General features: G+C 45.5%; 1 protein-coding gene across 1 annotated transcript in view; it reads right to left on the bottom strand.

Annotated features, from left to right (window-relative positions):
- Positions 1 to 24,019, bottom strand: part of MYH10 (myosin heavy chain 10) — a 95,984-nt gene extending 71,965 nt beyond the window's left edge. Inside the window, exons 1-3 of the mRNA XM_057383461.1 lie at positions 22,785 to 24,019; positions 21,602 to 21,979; positions 9,214 to 9,370 (exon numbers count right to left, since the gene is read on the bottom strand). Of these exons, the coding sequence (XP_057239444.1) occupies positions 9,214 to 9,370; positions 21,602 to 21,946 (502 nt within the window). The 5' untranslated portion in view covers positions 21,947 to 21,979; positions 22,785 to 24,019. The remainder of the gene's footprint in view (positions 1 to 9,213; positions 9,371 to 21,601; positions 21,980 to 22,784) is intronic.
- Between the last annotated feature and the right edge of the window lie 255 nt (positions 24,020 to 24,274).

The following is a 24,274-nucleotide window of genomic DNA, read 5'->3' as shown; positions in this document are numbered from 1 at the left end:
GAAAAACAAGGGTACAGGAAAGACGACAATCATTGTAGAAATTTTTGACCCAGTAACTATGAACTCATTTCTGTACTAAAGGCAATAATATTTCCTTGTGGTTTTGTGGAGGAAAGTTTAACTTCGTCTTTGAACTCTCTTTCATTTGAGATGCTGAATGTTACCATRAATAGCTTCTGCTTTAAAAACAGATATAATGCCATTTACCAGCTACCTCTTGTTGGCATGTTGAACATCTCAGAGCAGCAGATGGAAAGCATCCAATAAAGCTACACGCACTGATAATAAACTCCCAACTGTGTTACAGTTTCCAGCAGTGGCACCAGGCTCCACAGAGCCAAAGGCAGCAGATTCCTGCACTATCCTCCATGCTCAGGGAGGCAAATCCCAACCCCAAGCCTCCAGCATTAGGAACACCCAGGCCATGACYACTAAACCCACCTTAACCCACCTGYCCTTCTGTGTGCAGGTTCCAAACTGAACTCAYTGACAGGGCAATGCAGAGCTGCAATCAGAACCTCACTCCAACAGCAGACAATGCAAGGATTGAAAATGGGAGATGATTCCCCACAAGACTTTCATGGCAGCCACCAAATTCTCCAGCAATTTCCTGATCCATGTATTCCTGTTCATGTTCTCCTCACAAGGCTTTAAGCCCCCACTACACCCTGAGGAACAGACTATCACAGTTTAGCTCTGTTGTTAAAAAAATTTGCTTCTTTTTGCTGTTTTGAACATGTCATCTGCAAATTGCAAGTAATGACTCTTTGTTCTTGCATAGGAAGGGATGGGTGGAGGAAACTTGCTATTCCCTCTGCCATTTCACATTTAGACTTCTATCACATCTGACCTGAATTGTCATTTCCTTACTGAACACTTTTGTTCATTCCGGTTGTTTTTTCAATGTCTCCTGYTCCATTTCCTCTTTGCCCAAAGCAGGGCAGGCTAGGGCTGTACAAAGTGCAGATTAAGTCCCAGAATGGTTTGGGTGGGAAGGAACTTTAKARAGCATCCAGTSCCACCCCTGCCATGGCAGGGACACCTCCCACTGTCCCAGGYYRCTCCCAGCCCCAATGTCCAGCCTGGCCTTGGGCACTGCCAGGGATCCAGGGGCAGCCACAGCTGCTCTGGGYACCCTGTGCCAGSGCCTGCCCACCCTCCCMGGGAARAATTATTTCCTAATCTCTAATCAAAACTTCTGTTCTTTCAGTTTAAATCCACTCCCTCACTGCTGTCYGYCCTYCCCTTGTCCCAAGTCCCTCTTCAGCTCYCTTKGAGCCCATTTAGGCCTTGGAAGGAGCTCTRAGGTCTCCCAGAGCCTTCTCTTCTCCAGGCTGAGTAACTCCAGTTCTCAGAACATCATCTTGATGCCTCCTCTGGACTGGCTCCAGCAGCTCCACATCCTCCCGGTGCTGGGAGCCCTGAGCAGGAGGCAGCTCTGCAGGTGGGGTCTCACCTGTGTTTGTCCTTAGGATGTACTCTAAGTCCATTTTATTAAAATACTCTATTATTGTAGATTGATTGTATACATTATGAAAAGAGAAAGAAAATGTGTCAAGCGTATGGTAAGAAYGTTTCCAAGATTAACCCCTTTTGCACTTACTCCTCACATTCTCTCCTGATTTACAACTGTGGCTGACAATTTCACTTAGATTTCCACAAATCCCTACAGCTCCTATTTAAGCAGCAGCAGCTTCACCATGAGGAAAATAATTCATGCCCCAGCACACAGCAGTGCTCAGTAGGACACACAGAGCCTAGCACCCCATTTCAGCCCCTCCTGGACACCGAGCTGCAGTTCTGCACATCAGGCTCTCACTTTTGGACCCTGGATAACAATGAGCCAAGGATCCCCTGCCAGCCCCCTCTCTTTCCCAAGATGTTCATGAACAAAAATCACAAAAAGAGGAGTGCAGGCTCCAGGCTTTGCAGCAGCAACTCCAAAACCATAAAAAGCAGAAAACAATGGACAAGATTGGTCAATCTTTAACCAGTTCTTTGCCTACACAAAGGCCTTTCCCCACACTGCTTCCATGGCCCTTTTGGTTAGGATTGTTACCAAATTCCTTTTGGAAAGCTGATMATGAGAACAGTGGTCTCCAGATTCCCAGATCTGAGCAGGACCCTCAGAGATGGCACCAGTAGCTCACATCTGGCTGCTCTGCTGCCAAATGTTTTGTGCAGTACAGTTCATCAACTACTCCATCTCTGAGATTCTTGCAGTTTTTCTGTCTTCAGCATTTTTCTATTTACAAACCCTTCAGAGAGTGATTTTTTTAATATTTTCCTTCAATTTTCCACAAGAACTTCTCTAAGTAACTTCACAGTGGGCATACGTGAAGAGGCAGACACCCATTTTTTCCTGCTTTTTCTTCTGGATTTTCCTTCTACACACCATGTGGTGGCTTTGGAAAAGCCCCAGAACGGGATGAATGTGAATGCCCCAGGGTGATCAGAAAGCCATGAGCTTTTATTCACCTTGTTCTATGAAACAGATGCATACCACCTTGCAACTCTGGATCCTTGAGGAAGACACAGGGTCTGCCAGGAATTCCTAAGCAGCCAAGTACCCGAGAGCATCGAATCTGGACAAGTGCAAAGAAGCTGRAGATAAACCAAGATATAAATTGAAAATTGTGCTGGTGAGGGGACCCTGGGGTCACAGACAAGGAGCAGGACACCAGCAGCCCCTTGGACAGGGACAGGGGACTGGGAGCAGGACACCAGAACGACATTTCTCCCCATTCACTAAGGGATAAACATTGCTATGCTGCTTGCTGCTTCCTTGCCAAAGGATAACAAAGAAATTTAAGTCAGAGGACGGGGGAGGCAAAAGGAGYTCCTGCAAGAGCTGGCAGTGGAGTTATGGCATAGCTGCCCCCTTAGCTGAGCAGCCCAGAGGAATGCAGGCTCGGGTGACAAACCCCAGCTTTGTGCCCAGCATGCAGCACCCGGCAGGCCTCTCCCTCTGCTCTCCAGATCAGAACACATTGAAGGGTTTGTTACATCAAGGCTTTGCTGCTTGTGCCCGTCATCTCGAGGCCTGAGCCAAGCAGAAGCAAATTATCCATTTCACAACTGCCTAGAAATAAAAGGAGTTTAATTTAAACGAAAGCTTCAGTGCAGAAGCAGKTGCTGACTGAGTAATCGCATGAAATGATTCATCTCATGAATGATTTCCCAAGTTGGATGCACTTAGTCGTGAATTCCTGTCTGTAGGCACAGTCACAATTCAATTATGAGGCCAGCTTGCATAGCAAGTTTTAAAATTAAAGTCATCTCTGGTTGCTCAGAATATCAACCAAAAAAGCCCAAGGAACTGGCTGATCTATTGCAGCATTTCACTTCAGAAATGGGAAGAAAAACAACCAAGGCACTGAAGAAACTAAGAACTCCTCCTGTAATAATTGTCACTCCTGTCTCATTTCTAAATACAAGAAAGCTACTGAAATTACGTAAAAAATATGCCAACCACTTCAAATACACTTCTAAGCAACTGAGCCTTAAGAGAGAGTTGCTTTCCTAATTAAGTGCCCAAGCTTGAGGCTGAACAATAAGCAGGGTTAGAGTCACACATTTTGACACAGAGAAGGACAAAGGTCAGTAAAGAACCAAAGAACTAAAACTTCTCCAACAGTAACAAAAAAACTTTAAAATACAGTTTCTGGAACTGGAGTGTGGTACTCCAAGCTCAGCAGAGCTTGCTCAATAAGTACTTGCTACTGATGCCATTCACAGATGGCCAAGCAAGRTGCAGTAATTTAAATCATGACAACTCCCAGCCCCTGAATCACACAGATTTAGTATCAAGAGACAGAACACAAAAGYGAGGAGGAGATGAAATATTGCAAAACCAGCTCAGCTGACAGAAATATTTATCATTTTACTTCAAATTCAAAAATAATGAGGCAGGAGACTACTTCAGCATGATGGATTTCAGTTTTTGCTACTTCATTTCTTGCTTCAGGAATCTCTTTCCCTGCACTCAGCCATGAAGACACTGCATGTCACGCTCCTGGAGGTGTACAAGCAGTCTGGATGGTAACGGTGTTGTCACCTCAGTATTTATATTCCACACCTGACCAACTGAAACCCCAGAATTCTCTGTGTAACAATAAAGGGACCTATAAATCCTTCAGCTGGCATTTACCAAGCAGCCAGTTCTGCTGGGATCATCATCCTGCACTCTGTAACCCATTAAAAGGCCTTGGGGACACTTTTGGTAAGTTGAGATGTAATGAAAATACCAAGACCATTAACGGCACATTTATCAGGTCCCATCTGCTCYTCACCACACAGAGAACCAACCATCACTCCCAAGATTTTTATTCTCAGAGCAATTTTCCCCTCTTCCATTTGAAGATTTAATAGATCTTTAAAAGGAAAGAGTTGTCTTATTTTAGTTTCAATTCTTTTCTTCCRTATCTGGGGGTGGATATGCCCCCAAGGGAGGACTTAAATCAAGATTAACTACAAATATAGATCAATAAGATGTTTTGAAGAGAGAAGTATTGCACCTGTAGGCTGTTCTGGCTTCTCCACCACCAAGCGTTCCCTTCCCGTCTTACGCTGTTTCCGATAAACCTTCTCTGCAGCGGGATTAAAGGCAGGCCTAAAATATCAGTGCTAATTTGGTGCTCATCAAGATGTCCTCAGGGAAACAGGATAAAAAGGAGAGASTAAGCATAATTATACAAGAGTCATATTAATAGCCAAGCTGGGCTTTAGCAATGAAAAGTCAACAAGTTTTTCTTAACATTTCTTCCAAAGCACTTTTATGCCACTGAATAAAGAGGCRTAATAAAACAAAGCCATACTTCCTCTAGAAATCCAGTGGGAAAATTGGAAGGGAAGAGGGAAAAGAGAAAGTCAACTGTGGCAAAAGCACTAGGGAAAAATTTATGAGTGCTACTTTTGCACAGTCAAGTCTCCTTTGCTGGTAAAATATTGTCACAGACCTATTAGCCCTATAGAATTCATTTTCTTAAAGAAAATCCGAGTCTAGTGGTCAATTTTTATGGCCCATATTTTTCAGCAGGACTGAGGAACACTAGCAAGACTTGCAAATTGTATAACCAAACAGAATTAAGGTCAACAATGCCACAGGGATTAGGACACCAACTCCTCATGATCATGTCAAGTGTCCAGCAGCCATGAGAACCCCTGTCCAGTAACGCTGTGTGGGGCCAACAGCAGCCCTACCCCACTGCTGGGCTTTGTTTCAGTCCATCACCCCAGGGATATGGGTMCTGCCTGCCTCACCTTCTCCTTAGGGAAATGAAGGGAAAGTGCAGGAGAATCCACTCAACCACCTGTGAAGTAACACCCTGCTACCACAGCACTTTGAAAAATAATTACTGGGGGAAAGAGAGGGGAAATCCAGTCTGGAAAGCTGAATTGCAGGTTATTATCTTCTGCGGGCAGGCACTGGGTAATGAGGCTTTTCCTGAAGAGAAATCCTGACTGGCATAACTAGAATGCACCCAAGTCCTGCTTGTCTTAACCTCCAAGTCAATCTTTAACACAAGAGCTGCAGCAAAGGCAGCACTTAGGAGATCCAAGTACTGCTTGAGTTTTGCTTTTCCTTGCAGAACTTACCCCAAATCCCTGCTGCCTCCCAGCTGCCCCACCACTGACCCGTTCATCCCCACCACTCAGCCACAGAAAACAATGCTGCACCTCCCTCTCTTGTGGCAGCTTGCAGAATTCATTCTGTCTCCCTGGGGAATAGCATTCCCCCTTCCAAACTGACTTCCTGGACCTATTCTGTGTGTCAGAGCTCTTCCCCCACCCTCTGCCCTCTGTGTTTGGCAAGCACTGACCCACATTTCCAGCCCATTCTTCTGTCCCCAGAGGGCACAAGGAGGGCTGACCTGGGCAGCCAGAGGGCCAGGAGGTCCCCCCAAACAGGAAATTCTTCAGAGGGCCAAGAACAGAGCAGGGTTTGATGGCTGGCACTCAGCAATGCTTCCACACTGACATTTCCTACCACAGTACTCATGGAGAACTGCAGGGATCCATTTGTATCCTCAGTTTAGGAAAATTCAGAGTGTTCCAGCAATGTTTAAAACAAAGAATAACTATGGAAATGCACCAGTTCTGCTGACCAGAAAAGCTTTTGCTTTCCTAATCTAAATAGAAATTTAAATTTTCTTATTTAGCACAAATATTAATTTAAACATATGAAACCAGAGCAGCAGAAACTGGAAGCTGAGCTGTGACTGTCCATGCTCTGAATTAGAGGCAYGAAAGCATTAAGAGACTGAGTAACWATTACTCACTGTGCCCAATTCTSAGCACAAAAAAATTGTGGTTTAAGAAATCAGGTTGTTCAAGAGTCACAGCTCAGGTCCAGGTATCCTGTTCATCACTGTAAACACAGCTCACAAACACCTGGAAATGAGTASTTTGTGATTAGCTGCAAGSAAAATAAACATGATTATACTGCACAAAATACCACTGAACAGGCCAGGAAACTCCAGCCAACCACTGTCATTAATCTAAATTAGTGGCCAGGATATTTCTATTAGGGTAAGGYCATATTCTCCAAAGGAATTGCATTCCTATGGTTTCAATTTCAGGTTTGAGTTCTAATCATTAAACTTCAGAYGTCAAATACAGGAAACACAGCAGTCATCCATATCAAAAGAAACCTATGGATGTGCTGTACCAGCAGGAGCACAACTTGCAACAGTACTGGAAAAATTCCTCTCCCCAGCCCCGTYTCTGCCATCCCAGCTCTATCTCCTGAAGCAGCTACAAGCACAGACACAGACAGGAACTGCAGAACAACACTTTTACAAGTATGTGTCAGGAACTTATCAGCAAAAGCATCCTGGCCAAGGATCATGCTGCAAATAAATGCTTGCAGAGACCTCTGATGATTAATCGGAGCCATTTTGATGAACCCAGCTAGTTCTTGGTTAGAGACATATTACTACCAGCCAAAACTTTCTGACACGTATTTTCTGTTTCATTAAAGGCTGAAAGCCTACTAAACCCAAGGCAGAGTTCGAAGATTAAAGACATTTTGTACATTGTGTTAAATATTTGAYAGGAAAAATCTATCTCTCCTCACCAAATCCTGGGCACACTCAGTAGCTGACCTTGTGTTGCCACTGATAACCAGAAAACAAATGGAATAATGTAATAATCTGCTACTGTCAGGACAAATATTATTTGGTGTACTAATGACTACAAAACCTTGGATGTTGTAATTGCAAGTTTTATTTATATGGAGACAGATTCAGTTCCTTGAAGTGTCTCTCAGCATAAGGGCCCTGCTGAGGCCCTGGAAGCACAGAAGGAGCAGGGTCAGTGCCAAAGCTCCCCATTCCACCTGACCCTCACTGCTCCCCTTCACCATGGCCAGCACTAATGCCTCTGCTGGAGTTTTTATTTATCCCTGCAATGCACTTGTGGGGACAAACCGTCAGTGGGGGAATTCAGCAACTCCTGCAAATGCTTCCTGAAATAAACAGGGAGTGGCTCCATACAGGTGAAGGGCACTAGAAACACAGATTTGCTTACCCTTCAACAAGTTRTTCCCTAAATAATGGATCCCACTGCATGGGTTTCATCTGTTCTTATTCCAAGCTATGCCTTCATTTGTTCAAATGAGAACTCAGACTTTCAAAAAGAAAAAGAAAGCAAGCATGGAGAGATTTGATACAAAATATAAACTCCATATATCAGAAGGAAAGAAAAGAGAGCTGTAACCAAACATACAGCACCATGTGCAATTTTTTTATTTCCATCTTCCAAAAATAGTAACATTTGTCCATGTAGCAAGATCTCCAGAGATACAAATCAGGACCAGCAGGGTATGTGAGCAAATATATGGAGCACCCGGAGTGTGGTAACTACTGACATTGACTTACTTTATTAGAGGACATTTGTCTCAAGAACCTTTCAATGTATTCTTGAGACCATTTCAAGAGGTGCTTTCAGAGTGGGAAGCCCTTAATCACAAACCACTTGAGACTGCTACAATAAACTCCTTAATGTTAAGATTTACGCTGCTGTTATTCCACATGGACTTATTAGGGATCCTCTGACATGAGCTGTTAGAGGCTGCTGTTCTGGTCAAGAAGTCTGAGTTTCTTTCACAAATACACATGAAAACAGGGGCACRAATACCCACTGGGAAGCAGAACAATTCGTGGTGGCCCCAATTTGCTTCTCTTCCACTGCCTGTCCCTGTATCACCCCGCTCTGCTGGCACAGTTCTGCTGAGGTGAAAGGACACTCAGCAACCTGTAGTTGATTATTAAGCAGCCCTAAAGACAAAATCACAACTGGAGAAACAACAACTTGCGTGGTGTACTGAAAGATATAAAATGTCTAAAAAAAGTTAACATTTAAAGGGTTGGTTAACCTGGAAGCAGGAACAGCTTTTGCTCAGTTTGTGTGAAATAGGTCAAACAGCTTTTTCCCTCCTCCCAGTCCCTCAACTGCTACAGAACACAGCAAGGTGTGCAGACCTGGCTCTTGGTCACACATAGCTTTCTGGATATGACATGCCGCTGTCCCCACACTTTTAACAGCCCCCTAAATATGAACCAATATTGCACAGAATGAGCTGTGCTTCCAAAACACTGTGTCAGAAATGCAATATGCAAGTTCAACAGCGTGGGCTTATTTCAACGAATTCGTATCACATCAGATTCAGTTTYCATGTTTGTCCAGCACAGCCTTAAAGCCAAAATTCAAACCATGAGCCCTCCATAATGCACTCTATTCTACTACAGACACACACCAGTTAGGAGGGGAAAAAAAAAAAAAAAAAGGAGTTCCTCCAGGTTAAGTATTTCCCTGACCTCTTTTTGAACTCAAACACACCATTGTTCCATTGTCACCTCAGATTATTTGTCAGCTGCCAAAACACCAACTTTTTATAGCTTTCCCTATTCAATCACACTCTTTTACTCTTCCTTCATCCACAGCCGGTGCACAACATCTTTTGACATGAAACTTATCTCTACTTTTTCCTTAGGAACAAAGTTTTTCTGCTCTAACTTCCAGAGCACTGATGKGCCTGGCACAGTTGTGTTGGTGTCACTTTGCTGCTGCACCTCAGCTGTTCACACAAACCTGGTTCTCTCCCCACCCTTTAAAATTCTGATTCCATGGAACTGGATAGGGAAACTCCAAGCTGCAGGTACTTTAAGGAGGTGGCAGGCAGCTGTTAAATCCCCAGGGACTGGTCCTTACCTTGCAGCATGCACCTGTAGGCAGACTCGGATATCGCGTAAATGTGCGGTGGCATCTCATGGCGCTTCTTCCCTCTGTACATCTCAATAATGTTCTCCGAATAAATTGGGAGGTTCTTGTAAGGATTTATGACTACACAGAACAGCCCTGAATAGGTCTGGAAAAAGAAAAAACAACATTTGTGTTAGTAAACAGTATTGAAATAGAGTAGTAAAGAACAGAAAGCCTTTTCACAGGTTCTATAATAYTTATTTTAAAACAAAATTGAGGTGCTTTTTGTAGAGCAACTCAAAGTACATGCTGTATTCAAATTATTGGTTTCTAGTTCTCTTAAAAGGTTTTTTAATTACCTGCATAAAAAGTAATTTAAAGATAATAAGCGTAGGTAAATTTCAAGAGGAGTATCTGATCTCTTTCCCACAGACATTTAAATCTCTCTTCCGTTTGCCAAGTTCCAGATTTAATGGAYACCTTTTGATGTTCAATTCCTTCAGTAAAATGTGAATTCTAGGTTATTTTCATTTTGAAGGAACTGATAATATCCATTGCTCTAGTAAACAATCTGGATGAGGGAAGAGCCTATTTCAAACACCATTATTTCTGCCATCCTGTTATTTTCCCCTTTCTGTCCGTCTTTCCTGCTCATCAGCCCTTCTCAATCTCATGGAGGGATCATTCCCTCCCCTGTCCCAGCCCAGCTGAGGGGCAGCCTGGCCCCTGGCCCTGCAGATGTTTCCCACTCTGCTTTCAGAGCTGACACTGCACAGAAGTGGCCTACCAGGATATCAAGGAACCAGCACAAATTGGWCATTGCTGATTGCACTGACCCTCACTGAGACATTTCTGTTGAGCCAAACGTGTCTCAAGTGCCACAGAACTGAGCCCACACTGAAGCAATGCCCATAGGGCTGCATTTCCCTGTGAGCCAAGTACCACAGACCCCTCCAGGGAGCTCCATCRCTGCTCCACTGCAGCTATTCCTAAGGAAATTATTCCAGGGACATCCCTGGCAGAAGGACAAGCACAGGCAGCCACAGCCACTGGGTTATGTGGGAGGGACAGATGAGCCTGGTCTGGCTCGGGATCAGACGCTGAGCTCAGACAGACTCTCTGCTCCCTGCACACACCACAGCTCTCCCGGGGTGTTCCCTGATCCACGGGATCTGGTTGGCTCTGGCCCTTTCAGCAATAAACAGAATTGACTGTTTTTAAGAAAGCAGAATCTCTCCATTCACTGTTATCTCCTCTCACGTTTGCACAGAGCGTTCTTTTTGGTCATTACTGAAATTCCCATCTTTACTAGCTCAGGAATGTGAGCAAGGCAGACCAGGTTTGGCAGAAATAGAAGGCATCTTTCTGAATGCGAGGAAAACCACATTTCTTACCTTTGTAGGTTGAGAGGAGAAAAAGAATGGGGAGAATAAGCAGACAGCATTAACAGCTTTGAGAGCCCAGAGYATGGAGCAGGTCCCTCAGGGTTCTTATAATATTTGTTGATTTTAAAAAGAATTGCTACTACACTGGTATGAACACAGTAGCTGAAAGTCCCAATCTGCCTCTTTTATTTCTTTTCTAAGTGAAAAAGGTTTTATTCGGAGGAAAAAATGCCCCCCTGTCCTTCCTACACCTCCACCAGCTTCTGGAAATAGAGGCAGAAGGTGTTCTCTGAACTGAGTCCAGGAGCACCATCAGCAAAGAAAAAGAACTTGGTTTCAAGCCAGGTATCCTGACATAGGCACATCTTATGTCCTTGGAGGAAAATAGTCCCTGTGCTTTGGGCAGATCTGCTGGGTGATAGAACTGCAGGGCCTTGCCACCTAAACAAGGTATTTATTTCTCAAGAGAAAGGAAACAGATCTTATCAGGGCAACTGACCCAGGCATAAAGAACAACTTATCAGTCATTAACTCAACATAACATGGGTCTGTTGGCAAGTGGGCAGCTCCTCCCTAGCCTCCTTTCCTACCACTGTCCCTCCTGCCAGGATCAGTGCTCCTGCCTTCACTTACTGACCTGGATACTCCTGCAGACAAATTTCAACCAGTACTGGTTGGAAACAGAGCATTTCCCTGCCCAAACCCAGTCGTGGTCACGGGTGATACTGGAAGGGAGGGCAGGACAGTTATTTGAACAGCTTGGTACAACCGTCCAAGGAGCTAATTAACGGGTGAACAATGGACACCCATTCGCAGCCACCCTCCCTGAGCTCAGCTGAGGTCACCCACAGCCATCTGTCACCACCACCAGTGACACGGAGGCACTGAGAACTGCCACAGGCCAGGTTTCCTTCCAGTCGAGGCTTCAAATGAGGGTAACCAGGAGGACATGTTTACCAAGGCCACCACACAATCACCAGCTCAGAGCGACAARGCAGCACCTCCCCAGTGCTCCTCCAGCACAGCCACAGCTTGGGAGAGAGCTCTAGCTATTCTAACTGCAGGGAAGAGCTGGGCCTGGGAAAGAATTCCCAGAGCCAGAGTCCACTCCAGACCTGTCCCAGCACAGATCTGACCAGTGTTATGGCAGCAAAACGTGCTGAGGCCAGCAGAGCTCTACCCTGCGGGAGGGCTCTGGACTCTCACCCAGCAGCACCCTGCACCCAGCTCTGCTTTTCACCCACTCAGCTTCAAAGATCTGCAATTYACCTCCCTGGGCTGCTGTTCCTYCTCTGAGCAAGGACAGAACTCCCARAACAGACACTGGTTAAGCTGGGAGGGCATTACTGCAAAACCCGGCTACGCTGGGTAGCTCTGTCAACAGCAACACTCCTATTTTTCTGCAAGTTCATTCAAAACTCTGACCAGTTGTTTTGGCTTTTTATGTTCCCAAAGGAAAGCTGTTGTTTGCTCCCCAGAATCGCTGCCCCTCCCTAGACATGAATAAATCAATCTGGTAAATAATAAAAAAAAAAAGGAAATCTTAAATGGTGGGAGAGAACAACTCTTTGAAAATTATCCTTCTCTCCTCCTCCCCCCCCCACCCCCCGTTGCTTTGGCATCTTTAGTTTATTTCCCCAGCACAGACATGGAGTAAATGTTACTGTTTAGCTACATTAAGAATTAAGAACCTAGAAAAATAAACTTAATAATCCAGCAGACCTCTACTGATAACACCTAACCTGGAAGCAACTCCAGGCTATCTCCTGAAGCAGTAATGGATGAACCTGGGAATCTGGAAGGATCAGAGTAAGCAAAGCACAATGATGCCCACAAAACTTGGCCAATCCAGAGAATATCTTGCACAACTGCAAAGGGTTCATTGAAGAAGCTCTATATTGAACAGGGCCAAATTACAAGTTATGAAGCACAAATTTCACCAGTGCTAGGGTTCATTCATTTATAAAAGCCTACAGGATAGGCTTTTATCCYAGACCATTCCCTCTGGGCCATGACACAGCTCTTTGCATGCAGCACCTTGAACGCCGTGATCTCCTGCATTTGTTACCCAGCTCACTCTCCTGTTCTTTCCCTGCAGAATTTAAAAATGAGACCTTTTTCAAATCAGCACCACCCTGCACAGCCTTAATTTATTCATAGGAAGATGGAACTGAATTTCCCCAATTTCCTGACTGTCATCTACTGCAGAAAGCAATATATGAACATATTGGTGGGCTGTCTTCATGGCTTGRTAGGCAGAGAAACACAGAAAGGATGCTTTTAGTGAGCCAAGTTTAATTGGGAGGGAGGCAAATGCTACCAAAATCTTGCACAGCTATTTTATAACTGCARGTCTCACAGTACATCCCTGTGCCTCATGCAGCAGATTGTAGGAAAGGGCTTTTTGCATGGAAACCAAACACACAAAAAGCAGAGATTGTTTTAAACCCTTCCAAAAGCAGCCATAGGAGGAATTATCAGGCATACATACACATCTGCTTAACAAATGGACACCCTGTTTAATGAATACTATCCTGCAGTATGTGGAATTGTCAGATGGGAGTAAGAGCTGGGATCAGCACTGGTGAGCTCCAGGAAGAGCCCAGACTGGATGGAGAACCAGACTTCATTYCTTTTTCAGCTGCCAGAGGTGAATGTGCATATTAAGAACTCAAAGGCAATCGAAGGTGCTGATTCACCTTGGACATCAGCATGATCAGCTGCAAACAGCTGGCTGTTCAAAACACACATTTCTGCTTTCCCCAGGAACAGGCTSCAGACAGGATCAACCCACAGCCACAGGACACCCTGGAATGCACTCTCMAGGCAGGACTCCAGACACAAAGAGCAAAGGAGAGCTCTGACAGAGGTTTGTTATACAAGCTCTCCTTCAGGACACTAAATGTGCACTTTGAAGGGTTCCAGATGTTTACAGCCCATATCCAGTAGTTTATCATGTAGTAATTTGTGTTCTGCTAAGCTGTCCCAGCCTGCAGAGCTCAGGATCCTGGCACCGGCCTGTTTCAAACTCCAGGCCATCCCTACATGGTGGGAGGGAGGTGGGTGTGAGTGAACAACTGACAGAGAGGGTGAAATAACTGGCAAACAGAGGTGAAAATACAYGGGAGCTCAGGCTCCAAATCTGGAATGTTGGTTTTCATGGCTTGTCTTCCCTTAAAACCACATCACCCCTTCCCTGTGCATCCACACATGGAGGAGTTAAGGGTACAGAGCCTGGTGCTATCCCTTGAATTCCTGCACTCAGGAACAAGCTGTCATGGTTGTTAGGKTGGTCCCTTCTGCCATGACATCAARAGGCCTCTTTAAAGCACCACTGGAGAGCACATCAGCAACATGCAAGAACAGTTTTGGCATTTGTGACAGTCAGTTTCCATCACCCCAGTACACAGGCTCAACATTTATCTCCAACTCTTCAAATATAAAAAGTGAGATTCACTCTATTACTACATAAATAATTAAGCTACAGTAAGTAAGCATCTAGACAGCTCTCATTAKTACCTGGAACAGAAACCAGCCCTTCCCAGCCTTGCAAGCAAGGCATGTGTTAAGCAGTATCCCACAACTAATGGAGTAGAACACATTCTCCAGGTTGAYAAATTGCCCCATCAGAGCATTTCTTGCCTGGTTTCACTTCCTGGGGTTACAAAACCCACCTTTCACACTCCAAGCCCTACTGAGTTCTCTGAGCTAGACGTGGTTTTCTCACAGAACACCTTTTCTCCCTGAAGTTATTCAATTCAGCCCTTAAAGAAGGGCAGGCAGGTCTTCAGTGCCAGAGGGGATGGAGCTCAGGCTGTGCCCTGGGGTGGGCACAACGCTGGAATCAAAGGGTGTCCACCAAAGGTAAGGAACAGCCTGGGAACCTCAGGTCAGAAAGGCTGGGGGTGAGAGCCACAGCTTAACTCAGGGSAGCTGAGGAGCTGAGGAGAAAGGGAAGCAGCACAACACATACACCACCTATTAATGAAAAAGCCCAGCCCACACTGGAGATGACTTGTCTGTGGATGCTCYCTACAGCTGGGGCTGAGGAGGCTCAGCAGTGCTGAATTTTCACATTCACAGCCTGCAGGTGATGCATTCAGACAGAACCCCCCTTCTCAGCTCAGCAGGGCAGGCTATGCCCTGCTCTGCCAGCTCCTCCTCTCAGACAGACACAGTCAGGGTCACAGCCTGAGCTCACAACTGCCTCAGCCACAGCAACTGCTCACAGCTAAAACATGAGCTAAGCTTGCACCAGGGCCAGAGCAGTATTAATATCCTTCCCCAAGGCTCCTGGAGAGCTACATGTTGGAGCCTGACTGCTCCACAGCCAGTGTTACAGCAGTTCTGCCACAGGCTGCAGGGGTGTCCTGCAGCACAGYGCACTGACCTGAGCATTTGGACAGGAGTCCAACTGCTGCTCCTTTTCACGCTCTTAATCCACCCTTCCTTTACAGAAACACAGAGTTTGTCAAGAACATGCACGTTTTCATACCTCTGAGGGCAAGGAGGGTCATTGATTCATGACCCTCAARTCCCCCAGACATTTCTGACCCCRCAGAGTTCTCTCAATTTGATCACAYTGAAGAGTCTTCCAAAAATCTGAGTTAATGTAAAAAAAAAAGCTCTTGAGCCAAAGCAGTTCTACTGCTTTGAATGTGAACCTCAGCATTTCCTCTGCCACATACTGGGTATTAGATCCAGTGACTGGTTTGTGTCAGGAAAAAGATGGAATTAAGCGACAAACTCTATTTTTAGCAGGTTTYTTTTAATACCAATCTTTGACACTCGGTAATGTGAAACATTCCCAACTGGACCAGCAGGAAAATTAAAGCAATTAGAACACAGATGCTTATATAATGCCACAGATTGTTCTAGGTTACACTCAGGCCTCACAGGAGGCAGCAGCTTAACAGAAGGAACAGCTTAAAGACAGCTCCTCCAGTGCAGAGCTGTAAGAGCTGCCACCCACAGCAGGCTCTGGAACTGAGGACTATGGTATAGCTCTCATTCTTTCCCTCTTCTGTTCCAATCAAACAGAAAGTRCATTAAAAATGAAATAATAGGGCTATAGACCCATTACAGAGGTAACACCTGCAATTATCAACAAATAACTGTTGCAGCATTTTATTTGCACAATAGTGAGCACGTTTTCTACTTCACTGGTRGAAAAGAACCCTGCAGTGCTGTGCCAGGAGAGCAGAACCAGCAGGAGGCTTCCAGGAACTCTCAGCCTCATATAAACAGCTTCCAACGCTTTTTCAAAAGTCTTGGCTTAAAAAACCATGGGGGAGTGGGCAGGGAAGATAGTGCACAGTTCACTGGAATTTGAGGGACTCCGAAGATTAATCTCAGGCTTTCCTCAAGCTTCACCAGCTTTTTGTCCTTCCCAAAGGAACAGCAAAACCAGTCCAAACCCCATCTCCCCCACACCATACACACCTTGGGTACCTGCCCCACCTGACACTTCCTACCTGAGCACCCAAACGTAGCCCATGGGCTCCCCAATACCCCCACCAGCTACACAGGCCAGAGGCCATCTGGATACTGGCACAGGTTAACCAAAGGCAAGCGTTTGAGAAATTCTACTCATTTTAATCCTTCTGACTGAATGAGGTCAGGAAGCAGTTAAGGAGTAGCTGCAATGATTTATGGGGGTATCAGAAAGCCACACAATCAACTGTGGGCAAGGGACCTCCTCCAGGAGAGCTGGGCTTAGAACACATGTGGCATMAGCAACTTATTTTTAAATAAATGACTATAAAGCCCACTGAATTTGAAATACCTTCGTTTTTACTGCAGCTTAATTACACCCTATGTTTGAGTGAGCAATTCCTTCATCCCATCCTACTGCAGTGGGCGCAGGAATGGGAGATTCTGACTGCACAACAMAGACTTCTGGTACTGCCAGATCATCCTTGCATGAGATAAGACACTCAAACTGGAATGTAAATAGACCCATTGAGTGGGAAACATGCCATTTATTCCAGAACTTTGCAGATGTTCACCTGCACTCACCAATCAGATCATTAAAACACAGCCATCTGAAGCTCAGATGTTGGACTTCCCTGGAAAATCAGAAGTTTGTGTCAAACCTGTACAGAACCCACCGTGCTGGTGTGTGCTGGAGCACTTAGGAGAGACACACTCACTGGGTTTGACAAAACATTTCTGTTCACTAGAGTACATAAGGTGATGTTTGTAAATTTAAAATGTGCTTTACAATTGGAATGGAAGGGTCTTCCTTGCCATCCAAAGAGCTTAAAATTGCTGGGAAGTGTCAMCCAGCCCTGACTTAGAAGTATTAACAGTTATTAGCTTATTCATTCCAATTCCAGCCAGGGCTTGCAATATCAAGCACAAGCGGCCTTCCATTTAAGTAGAAATGAGGTATTTACATTCCTGATCCATGCAATTATCTGCATTTGCAGCAACAGAAGTGCTTTTCATACTTTTTTTCACAGCCTGGCTGGATGGGGCCTCTGAGCCACCTGGACTAATGAACTTTCATGGCAGGGCCAGGAATGAGATGAACTTTAAGGTCCCTTCCAACCCAATCCACTCTGGTGTTTTATGACTTAAAAGTCCAAAATACTACAAAAAACTTACACCCAGTGCCTACCACRGAAACATTATTTAGAGTGTTTAGGAAGCACCCTGCTTTTTGCAGCCCTAGAAGTAGCATAGCTTATGTTAAAATTTGTATTGAGCTCAAAAGAAAAAAGATCATCTTGCTCTTAAAGTGAAAGAAAGGACTAACCAGCCCCACTCTCTTCCAAGTGCTGCAAAACCAAAATGGTAAAAAACTATTTAAAAACTTTTCCAAAAATTGATAAAAATTTTGCTTTCAGATCAGCCATTTGAATCAAATGACACAGCAAACTGAGTAGAAGCCTCATTTTGAACATAACTGACATGCCTATACATGGGCTTTCTGAACAGACTGAGGTTAATAAATACATTGTTAATTGTTAGGGTTGAAGTTGTTAATTGTCTAGTTGAAGCGTAGACATATCAAAATGAAGAAAACACCTCTTCCTACACCAAAAATTCCTCTGTAGTTCTCAGACTCCATTAGTAGCTCTCCAAAGCACCCAACCATCTCCCCTCTGTATTGCCAAGTGCAGCATCTGTTCCTCCTAGCACTGCATTTCCAGACTAAATCCTTCTTTTTACCTCCCCTGTCACTTCCCACCAAAACCAGAGACCCATTTCAAGGCTCTCCCTTTCCCAGTCCCCTCTGRAGCTGGGCTTCACACCCCCACTACAGCAAGGTGACACCACAGACCCCTGAGCCACAGCAAAACTGCTCCTGAGCCACCACAGCACAGCAGCCTGAGGACCCCAGAGTCCGTACCTTCAAATGCCACACTGGAACAAGAAAATTTGGAAGCTGCTTCATGAAAAACCCCAAACCTCATGAAAGGAAAATTACTGGAGCAGTAATCTTGTCCATCACAGCTTGTGACAAAGAATTAAATCAAGTGTGGTCTTGAAAACATGGAAGCATCCAGGGCTGAGGAACCCTTTCCATCCACTCCTTCCAGTGGATCTCCTTTCTCCATTTCATTGTCTGATTCAAAGATTTCTTCCCCTCATGAAATCATATTTTGCAGACACAACTTAATCACAAACCCAAACAAGGGTTGCTATCTAGAAGCCTCCACATTGGCATTTTATATGTAGATCTTACAAGAATAAAGAAGTTTCCTCACTCGATGGTAGAGACCTCCGTGACACAAAACTGACTAGAACTACTCCCTTCTTAAATCAACACCCCCAGAAAGTCACCTGGAACCCAATCCAYCTTGGGAGAAGAATATTTAAGAACCACCACCAAACCAGTCTGAGCAAAATCATGTTTATTCCAAATCTTCAAAGGACCTCCTAAGCCTGTGGGTATTTCTCCTGGGTGCCCTCCCAGTGAACCACCTCCAGCTCCTGAGCTGCAGCTGAAGGATGTCACTAATGCAGGCTGAAGCCAGGATTAAAGCTGGCCACTCCAAAGCAGGGTAGGCACAACAGTTCAGTTTTGAAGCTGAACAGTCAATGCTCACAAGCGTTTCCAGGAACCAAAACCCACTCCAGCAGGATATGAAGGATCTATTTAGAGCATTAGTGACTCAAATGATATGTAAGATACACTGATATCCCTAGAAAAGCACAGGATTTGGGGAAGTTCAGCTGTGAAACACAACGGAGAGTGAAAACTCCAAGCAGAGGTAAAAGTAATGAGAAAATAAATAAAGCACTGCTGTTGGTGGGTGCGCCTTCACAGAACCAGCATTTACACTCAAAAGAAACCTTATGGCAAGAAATGGAATAGATGACATTAAAAGTGGAGCAAGAAATTAAGGTATTTCATCTCCAAAGCAAAACTRGGATCACTATCATTTACACTCCAACCATCCTTCCCATCAGATCTTACACAAGTCCTGCTCCTTTTTTGTGTTCTGGGCTGCCATGAACAGACCTCAAAAAGACAGGCCCAAGCACTGACATCATGCCTTTACAAGCCGCCAATCTTCCATATTCTCCGCTTGTGTTCATCTCCCGCAGCACRGCAGTGATGCTCAGAGCCTGAGATCATGTCACTTGGCAGGCATTAGAGATGCTGCAAGTTCCAGAAACTCCTGGCCACCCCTACTTGGATGTTACATGAAACTGTTGGAAGTGAGCATCGCTGCCCAGGTCACTTTGGGCTTTAGTCAGCCTCCCTGTTCCTGCAGCAGCRTCATCCTGGACATGGAGATCACAGACAGATGACTGGACCCACCAGCCAAATCCCTCAACTCWTTTGTTTCCTTTCTAGGGATTGAAAGGAAATGTGTCTACTTCAGTTGACATTCTTGCATCTTCCACCTCCTAGAAAGGCAACAGTGCATGCTGCATGTCGGGAAATTCCAGGGCTCCAAATCAGATTCACCACCTGCACCTCAACTGCTAGAAACCAATACCAACATTTAAGATTTGTTTGGCTGTAATGGGGGTACTATCTGGAAATCAAACCTTTAACCAGCTCCCAGCAATACGGCCAAACCACCAGAGTTTCCTTCAGCTCAGTTAACTTTAGCTCTTTTCCTTACACCAGGCAAACCTCAACAGGAATTGTGGGCAATGGCTAAAGGCTGTGCCAGCAGCAGCGCCACATTCATGAATTTCAGGGATCCCCAAAAGACACCCCTACACTAAAAACCCCACCAGCTTGAGTTTTTGAGGTTTCTCTATGGCTTGTGAATCTTTGCAGCATTCACTCCTTGACACTTCTCACCACTGCTCTTCTCCACACCTTCACAGAGTAAACYAGGTTTTATTACAGCTGCATAGAACCACTGCTCATGGGAAGAGCAGCATCCTCCAGCCATGTCCCTGTAACTCATGCATCCACCAAAAGCCAACAAATCCAGGAGCTTCCTAACCCCAACCAACTCCTCCCAGCTGGGGGCAGGGAGGGCTGTGACAATATCCACATGCACTGACCCCCACACCAAGCCAAGGAACAAGTTCCAGTCTGCCTCAACAGAGAAAGAATGAATCCTTTTGGGAAGAGAACAAAGGTAAGGCACCTGTCAGACACCACCCCCCTGACAAGCCAGTCTCTCACAAAGGTTTGTCAGCCATGCACCGTGACACAGTCCTGTACCCTCTGCATGTGTACACCAGTGACAGGTTCTCACACCAASCCCCGGGAACATCTGTAGCTGTGTTTGCTGCCTGCAGTCCCTGCACTAGAGCTCGCTGTGACATTTAAGGCCTTCAGGTTTTTAACCTTCATAATGAAACAGGGTTATAATAGTTGGAATGAATGTCAGTCATAACAGCCATCATTAGGATTGATACACAGGCTGAAAACTTTTGACCTATCCGCCTGTTTACTTTAGTTTTCAATYCAGTCCCTATTAATTATCCAATTAGTTTCCTTATGTAGGAATCATTCCAGATTTTTACTCAGCTCTGCTGTGAGCACCTTGGTGTAAGGCTTGGAAGAGGAAGCTGATAAAGACACACAAATATAAAAAAAACACTTTGTAGCTGCATRTAATTTTTARTAAGTCCAAATATTATCAAGGGTCAAGCTAAAAAGGCACCCCCTAATCCCCAGATGGAGGGGGAAATGAGCCAACTATCAGGACTAAATAAAATGGATTTAAGCTTCAGGACAAGTGTTTGAAAAGAGATTCAAGCATTTAAGCATTTAGGCAGATGTTCCAGTTTCTTTTCAGACAGAAAGTCTCCTTGTAGCTGTTGTTGACTCCCSGACCCAACAAGTCACTGTGCAATCAGTCTGCCAAGAGAGCAGGAGCTGCTCCCAGCTGTAGGAACAGACCTGGGACAGAGCCCAAGGGAGGAGCAGGGTCAGACACAGCACCAAGGGTACCGTGATTCCCAACTCCAGAGCATGATGGAGATAAGCAAGATGTTCAATTAGTGCTTCAAAAACCACTGGGAAAAGAATGCTTTATCTTATTGGTTTATTTTAATCACTTGAAGACATCCTTTCCTGGCCACTAGGCTGATATTCGGTTCCAAAAACACATTTTGCACTCCTAGTACTCTCCAACTTCATCTTTTAAATACCAGCAGAGCCTCTTATTGYCATTTTTAATATGCAGCAAGTTAAAATGAGATGTGCTCATTCACATGAGCAATTAAAGACAGCAATTCAGCAAAGTGAGGATTTCTCATTTCCYTCAGCCCAAGGAAGCCACTTGCCTGGATCAGTTCAGCACAAGGCAAATGCTCCAAGGAGCAGCATGAGCAGAGACCCCAAGCTGCCATTTCACATTCTGTGGCTGAAAAATGCTCACAGAATTGTATAATTTGTTTTATGACAGAGTTCTTGACCTGTATACCTCATGGAAAAAAGACTATGAAGTAACGTAAATGCTGGGGATACAAAATATTWAGGCTACCAAAATCAAACCCAAGACCGACTCCAACAGTAAAGGGATGGGAATCAGGTAAGTTCCGCTGAATTAGCRCCCAGAATGGATCCCATAATTAGTACTTACATAGATGAGCCCAGAGTAATAGCGATCCTTTAAATTATGCAATACAGAGGCTTCATTTAAACAGGTTAATTCTGCCATGTCTTCCACTTTAGAGAACTTGGGAGGATTCATCTTCTGAACATCATCTTTATTGACGAGTGCTTTCTTCCCATTCTCCGCCAGTTCGACCAACACCTCATCCCCTTTCTCCTCCTTGATGCTGGCTGCCTCGAAGCCATGGCGCTCCGAAGGGATCCACACCAACTTTTTAGCAGTCCAGTCAGCCTGGGTGGCAGGGTTGTAGATGACAGCCCTGTCCACGAAGAGGTAGCGCTCCGGATCCTCCTGTCCCAACCTCTGTGCCATCCCAGGAAGCGAAGGTGTCCAGTCCCAGTTGCCCTGTCAGGGGAGAGGGAAAAGCAAGGAGCRTGTTACACACCAGCCACACTCTGATCCATGCCAGGAGTGCAGTGTGGCACAGCAGTTAAATGACCCATCACCAATATCTTCTCCAGGAGAAGCAGCATCAGGCATTTGTCCTGGTCTGGAGAAGCTGCAGCACAACTGAGAGCCCCACTCACACACCTCAGCACAAACCAATGCCACACAAAAGTTCAGTGACCTGTCAGGTGCCACCCAAACCCAATGCAGGACAGACAGCAGGGACTCGTTCCAGCTGTGCAGCAGCAAGGGAGAGACATGAGAGCAAGAGCTGCAAGCAGGAAAAACACACACCTGTRTGCTGGGCTGAGATAAGGAAAGAGAGCAAATGGAGCAGAAGCTTGGCAGTAAACTCAGCTGCAATGGAACAGTGAAAAACAAAAATACACCGACAGATACAAACCCATAAATCTGCTCAGTGRATTCTGCTGCAGAAACCAGAAGGTGGCAAGGACATGTTTTAAAATCTGGATTTTCAGCTACAGACAAGAACTTGAGACACTTGAGGTTTCCGCAAGCCGTTAAGGCAGCTAAACCCTGCTCATATTCTTCCTGAAAATCTTTGCATTTCTACAGCCTGCTCCTTTTCTCAGTCCTGAGTGCTGACATCACCATATTCCAAAAAATGTCTCCAGCTCTCAAGTTTACCTCAAAGCTCAAAACACTGCAAGGACTGATGCTGGATTTTCCAACAGCTCCACGGGTAATTTAAAGCAGAAAGAAAAACTCTGGACTGACAAGAGCCCCTGAACACTCATTTTACCTGTCTGCCTCCATCCAAGAGAGGCCCCAGCCCCTTCTGTAGGCACTGCTGTCACAGCCAGGATCCATGGAGCTGGAGATCCCTCTGGAACTGCCCACGGAGCAGCAAGGTAAAACCTSACCTCTCATACTCAGGACTGTAAACATCTTGGTTTGTAACACACATTTTTCATGCTAAGAATGGTACATTGGCTATGGGAGCCTTTTCCAGCAGGTAACCCAAAGGTCAGCTTGGGAACGAAGCCAGGGAGGTTCCCAAACTTCATTTGCCACCTTTCCTACCATGGCACGTGCCCTGATGGAAGTTCCGCAACCCAACCCTCCTGAGAAGAGCACATAATTAAATGGATAATTGCATCTCCATCTAAGGCAAAGAAATTTGTTACATTTTCCAACTTTAGCGTAAAGCAAGCGTGAAGTCACTGAACCCTTCAGAGGTGCGAGGAGCAGATCCCTTAGCACAGATGGCTTAATTCAAATCAAGATACRATGACTCAACATTTAAAGTATTTTAGAAGAGCCTCTGAGAAAAAAAATTCCATGAACAAAGATAGAATCGCTGAGGGGACACCTTAAGTGATAGCTGGACTCCTCCACCAGGAAAATGAAGGTATTAGTCAATGAATGCTACATTTGGCTCTACAAGCCCACAGAYTAAATAAACCAGTTTTGAACCCCAAGTGAGAAAGGTGACTGTCCCCACTGTGCCAGACTCCAGCCCAAGTCCCAACAAAGCCCTAGAACCCCAGTGTCATCCTGGCGTGCCAATACCCTTCGGTGTCAGATCCTGGCTGCTCCCTGGGCAGATGTGACACAGCCAGAGGCAGCCAGGACTCCGTTTTTACACACCGAGAGGCAGTGAAACCTGAAGGTCAAATAAAGCTCATACGACAAAATTAGCCATTATTGTTCCCAAGCGGAATTAAAGGGTGAAGACTGAAATGAATGCAATCATATATGACTGCATACACCAGGCATATCCGAACGGTGTAACTGACTTTATAGCAGTTCCTGGGGATAAAGCTGAACATCGGGGGATCACCGGTACTTTCAGAGTCATTCTTGCACTCGGGCTCTCAATCCCACAAAGCCCATCACTAAAGACCCTCCKCAATAGCAAAGCAAGCTGCAGCTCACCCTACCCAGGGCTCCTCCGCTAACAATGGCATTCAAATGAAACACACAAATGAGCACATTTATCATGCAGGAATCCAGCACTCCCAACAGACGACGTGAGAATAAAGGCAAAAAAAATCCAAAAAACCCCCACACACGCTCTGAACAAAAGGGGGGCGGGGGGCACGGCGGGGCTGGGCCGGCGGGGCATCCCCCGGGCCAGGAGCGGCCCGAGCAGCGCCCCGGGGCCCCCGCCGTCCTGCCCCTCACCGRGCCCGAAGGACAAAGAGGCGGCCGCGGGCTCGGCCCGGAGGGGCCCTGAGCGACCGCAGCCCCGCGCCCCCCGCCCGGGGCCCGCGGGGAAGGCAGAAAATG

This window comes from Malurus melanocephalus, unplaced genomic scaffold (genome assembly GCF_030028575.1).
Source record: "Malurus melanocephalus ecotype Western Australia unplaced genomic scaffold, MMel_1.1 scaffold_635, whole genome shotgun sequence".
In the NCBI taxonomy this organism is placed as follows: Eukaryota; Metazoa; Chordata; class Aves; order Passeriformes; family Maluridae; genus Malurus; species Malurus melanocephalus.
Note: the sequence above shows the minus strand (reverse complement) of the source record. Positions and strands in the feature narration are given on the sequence as shown.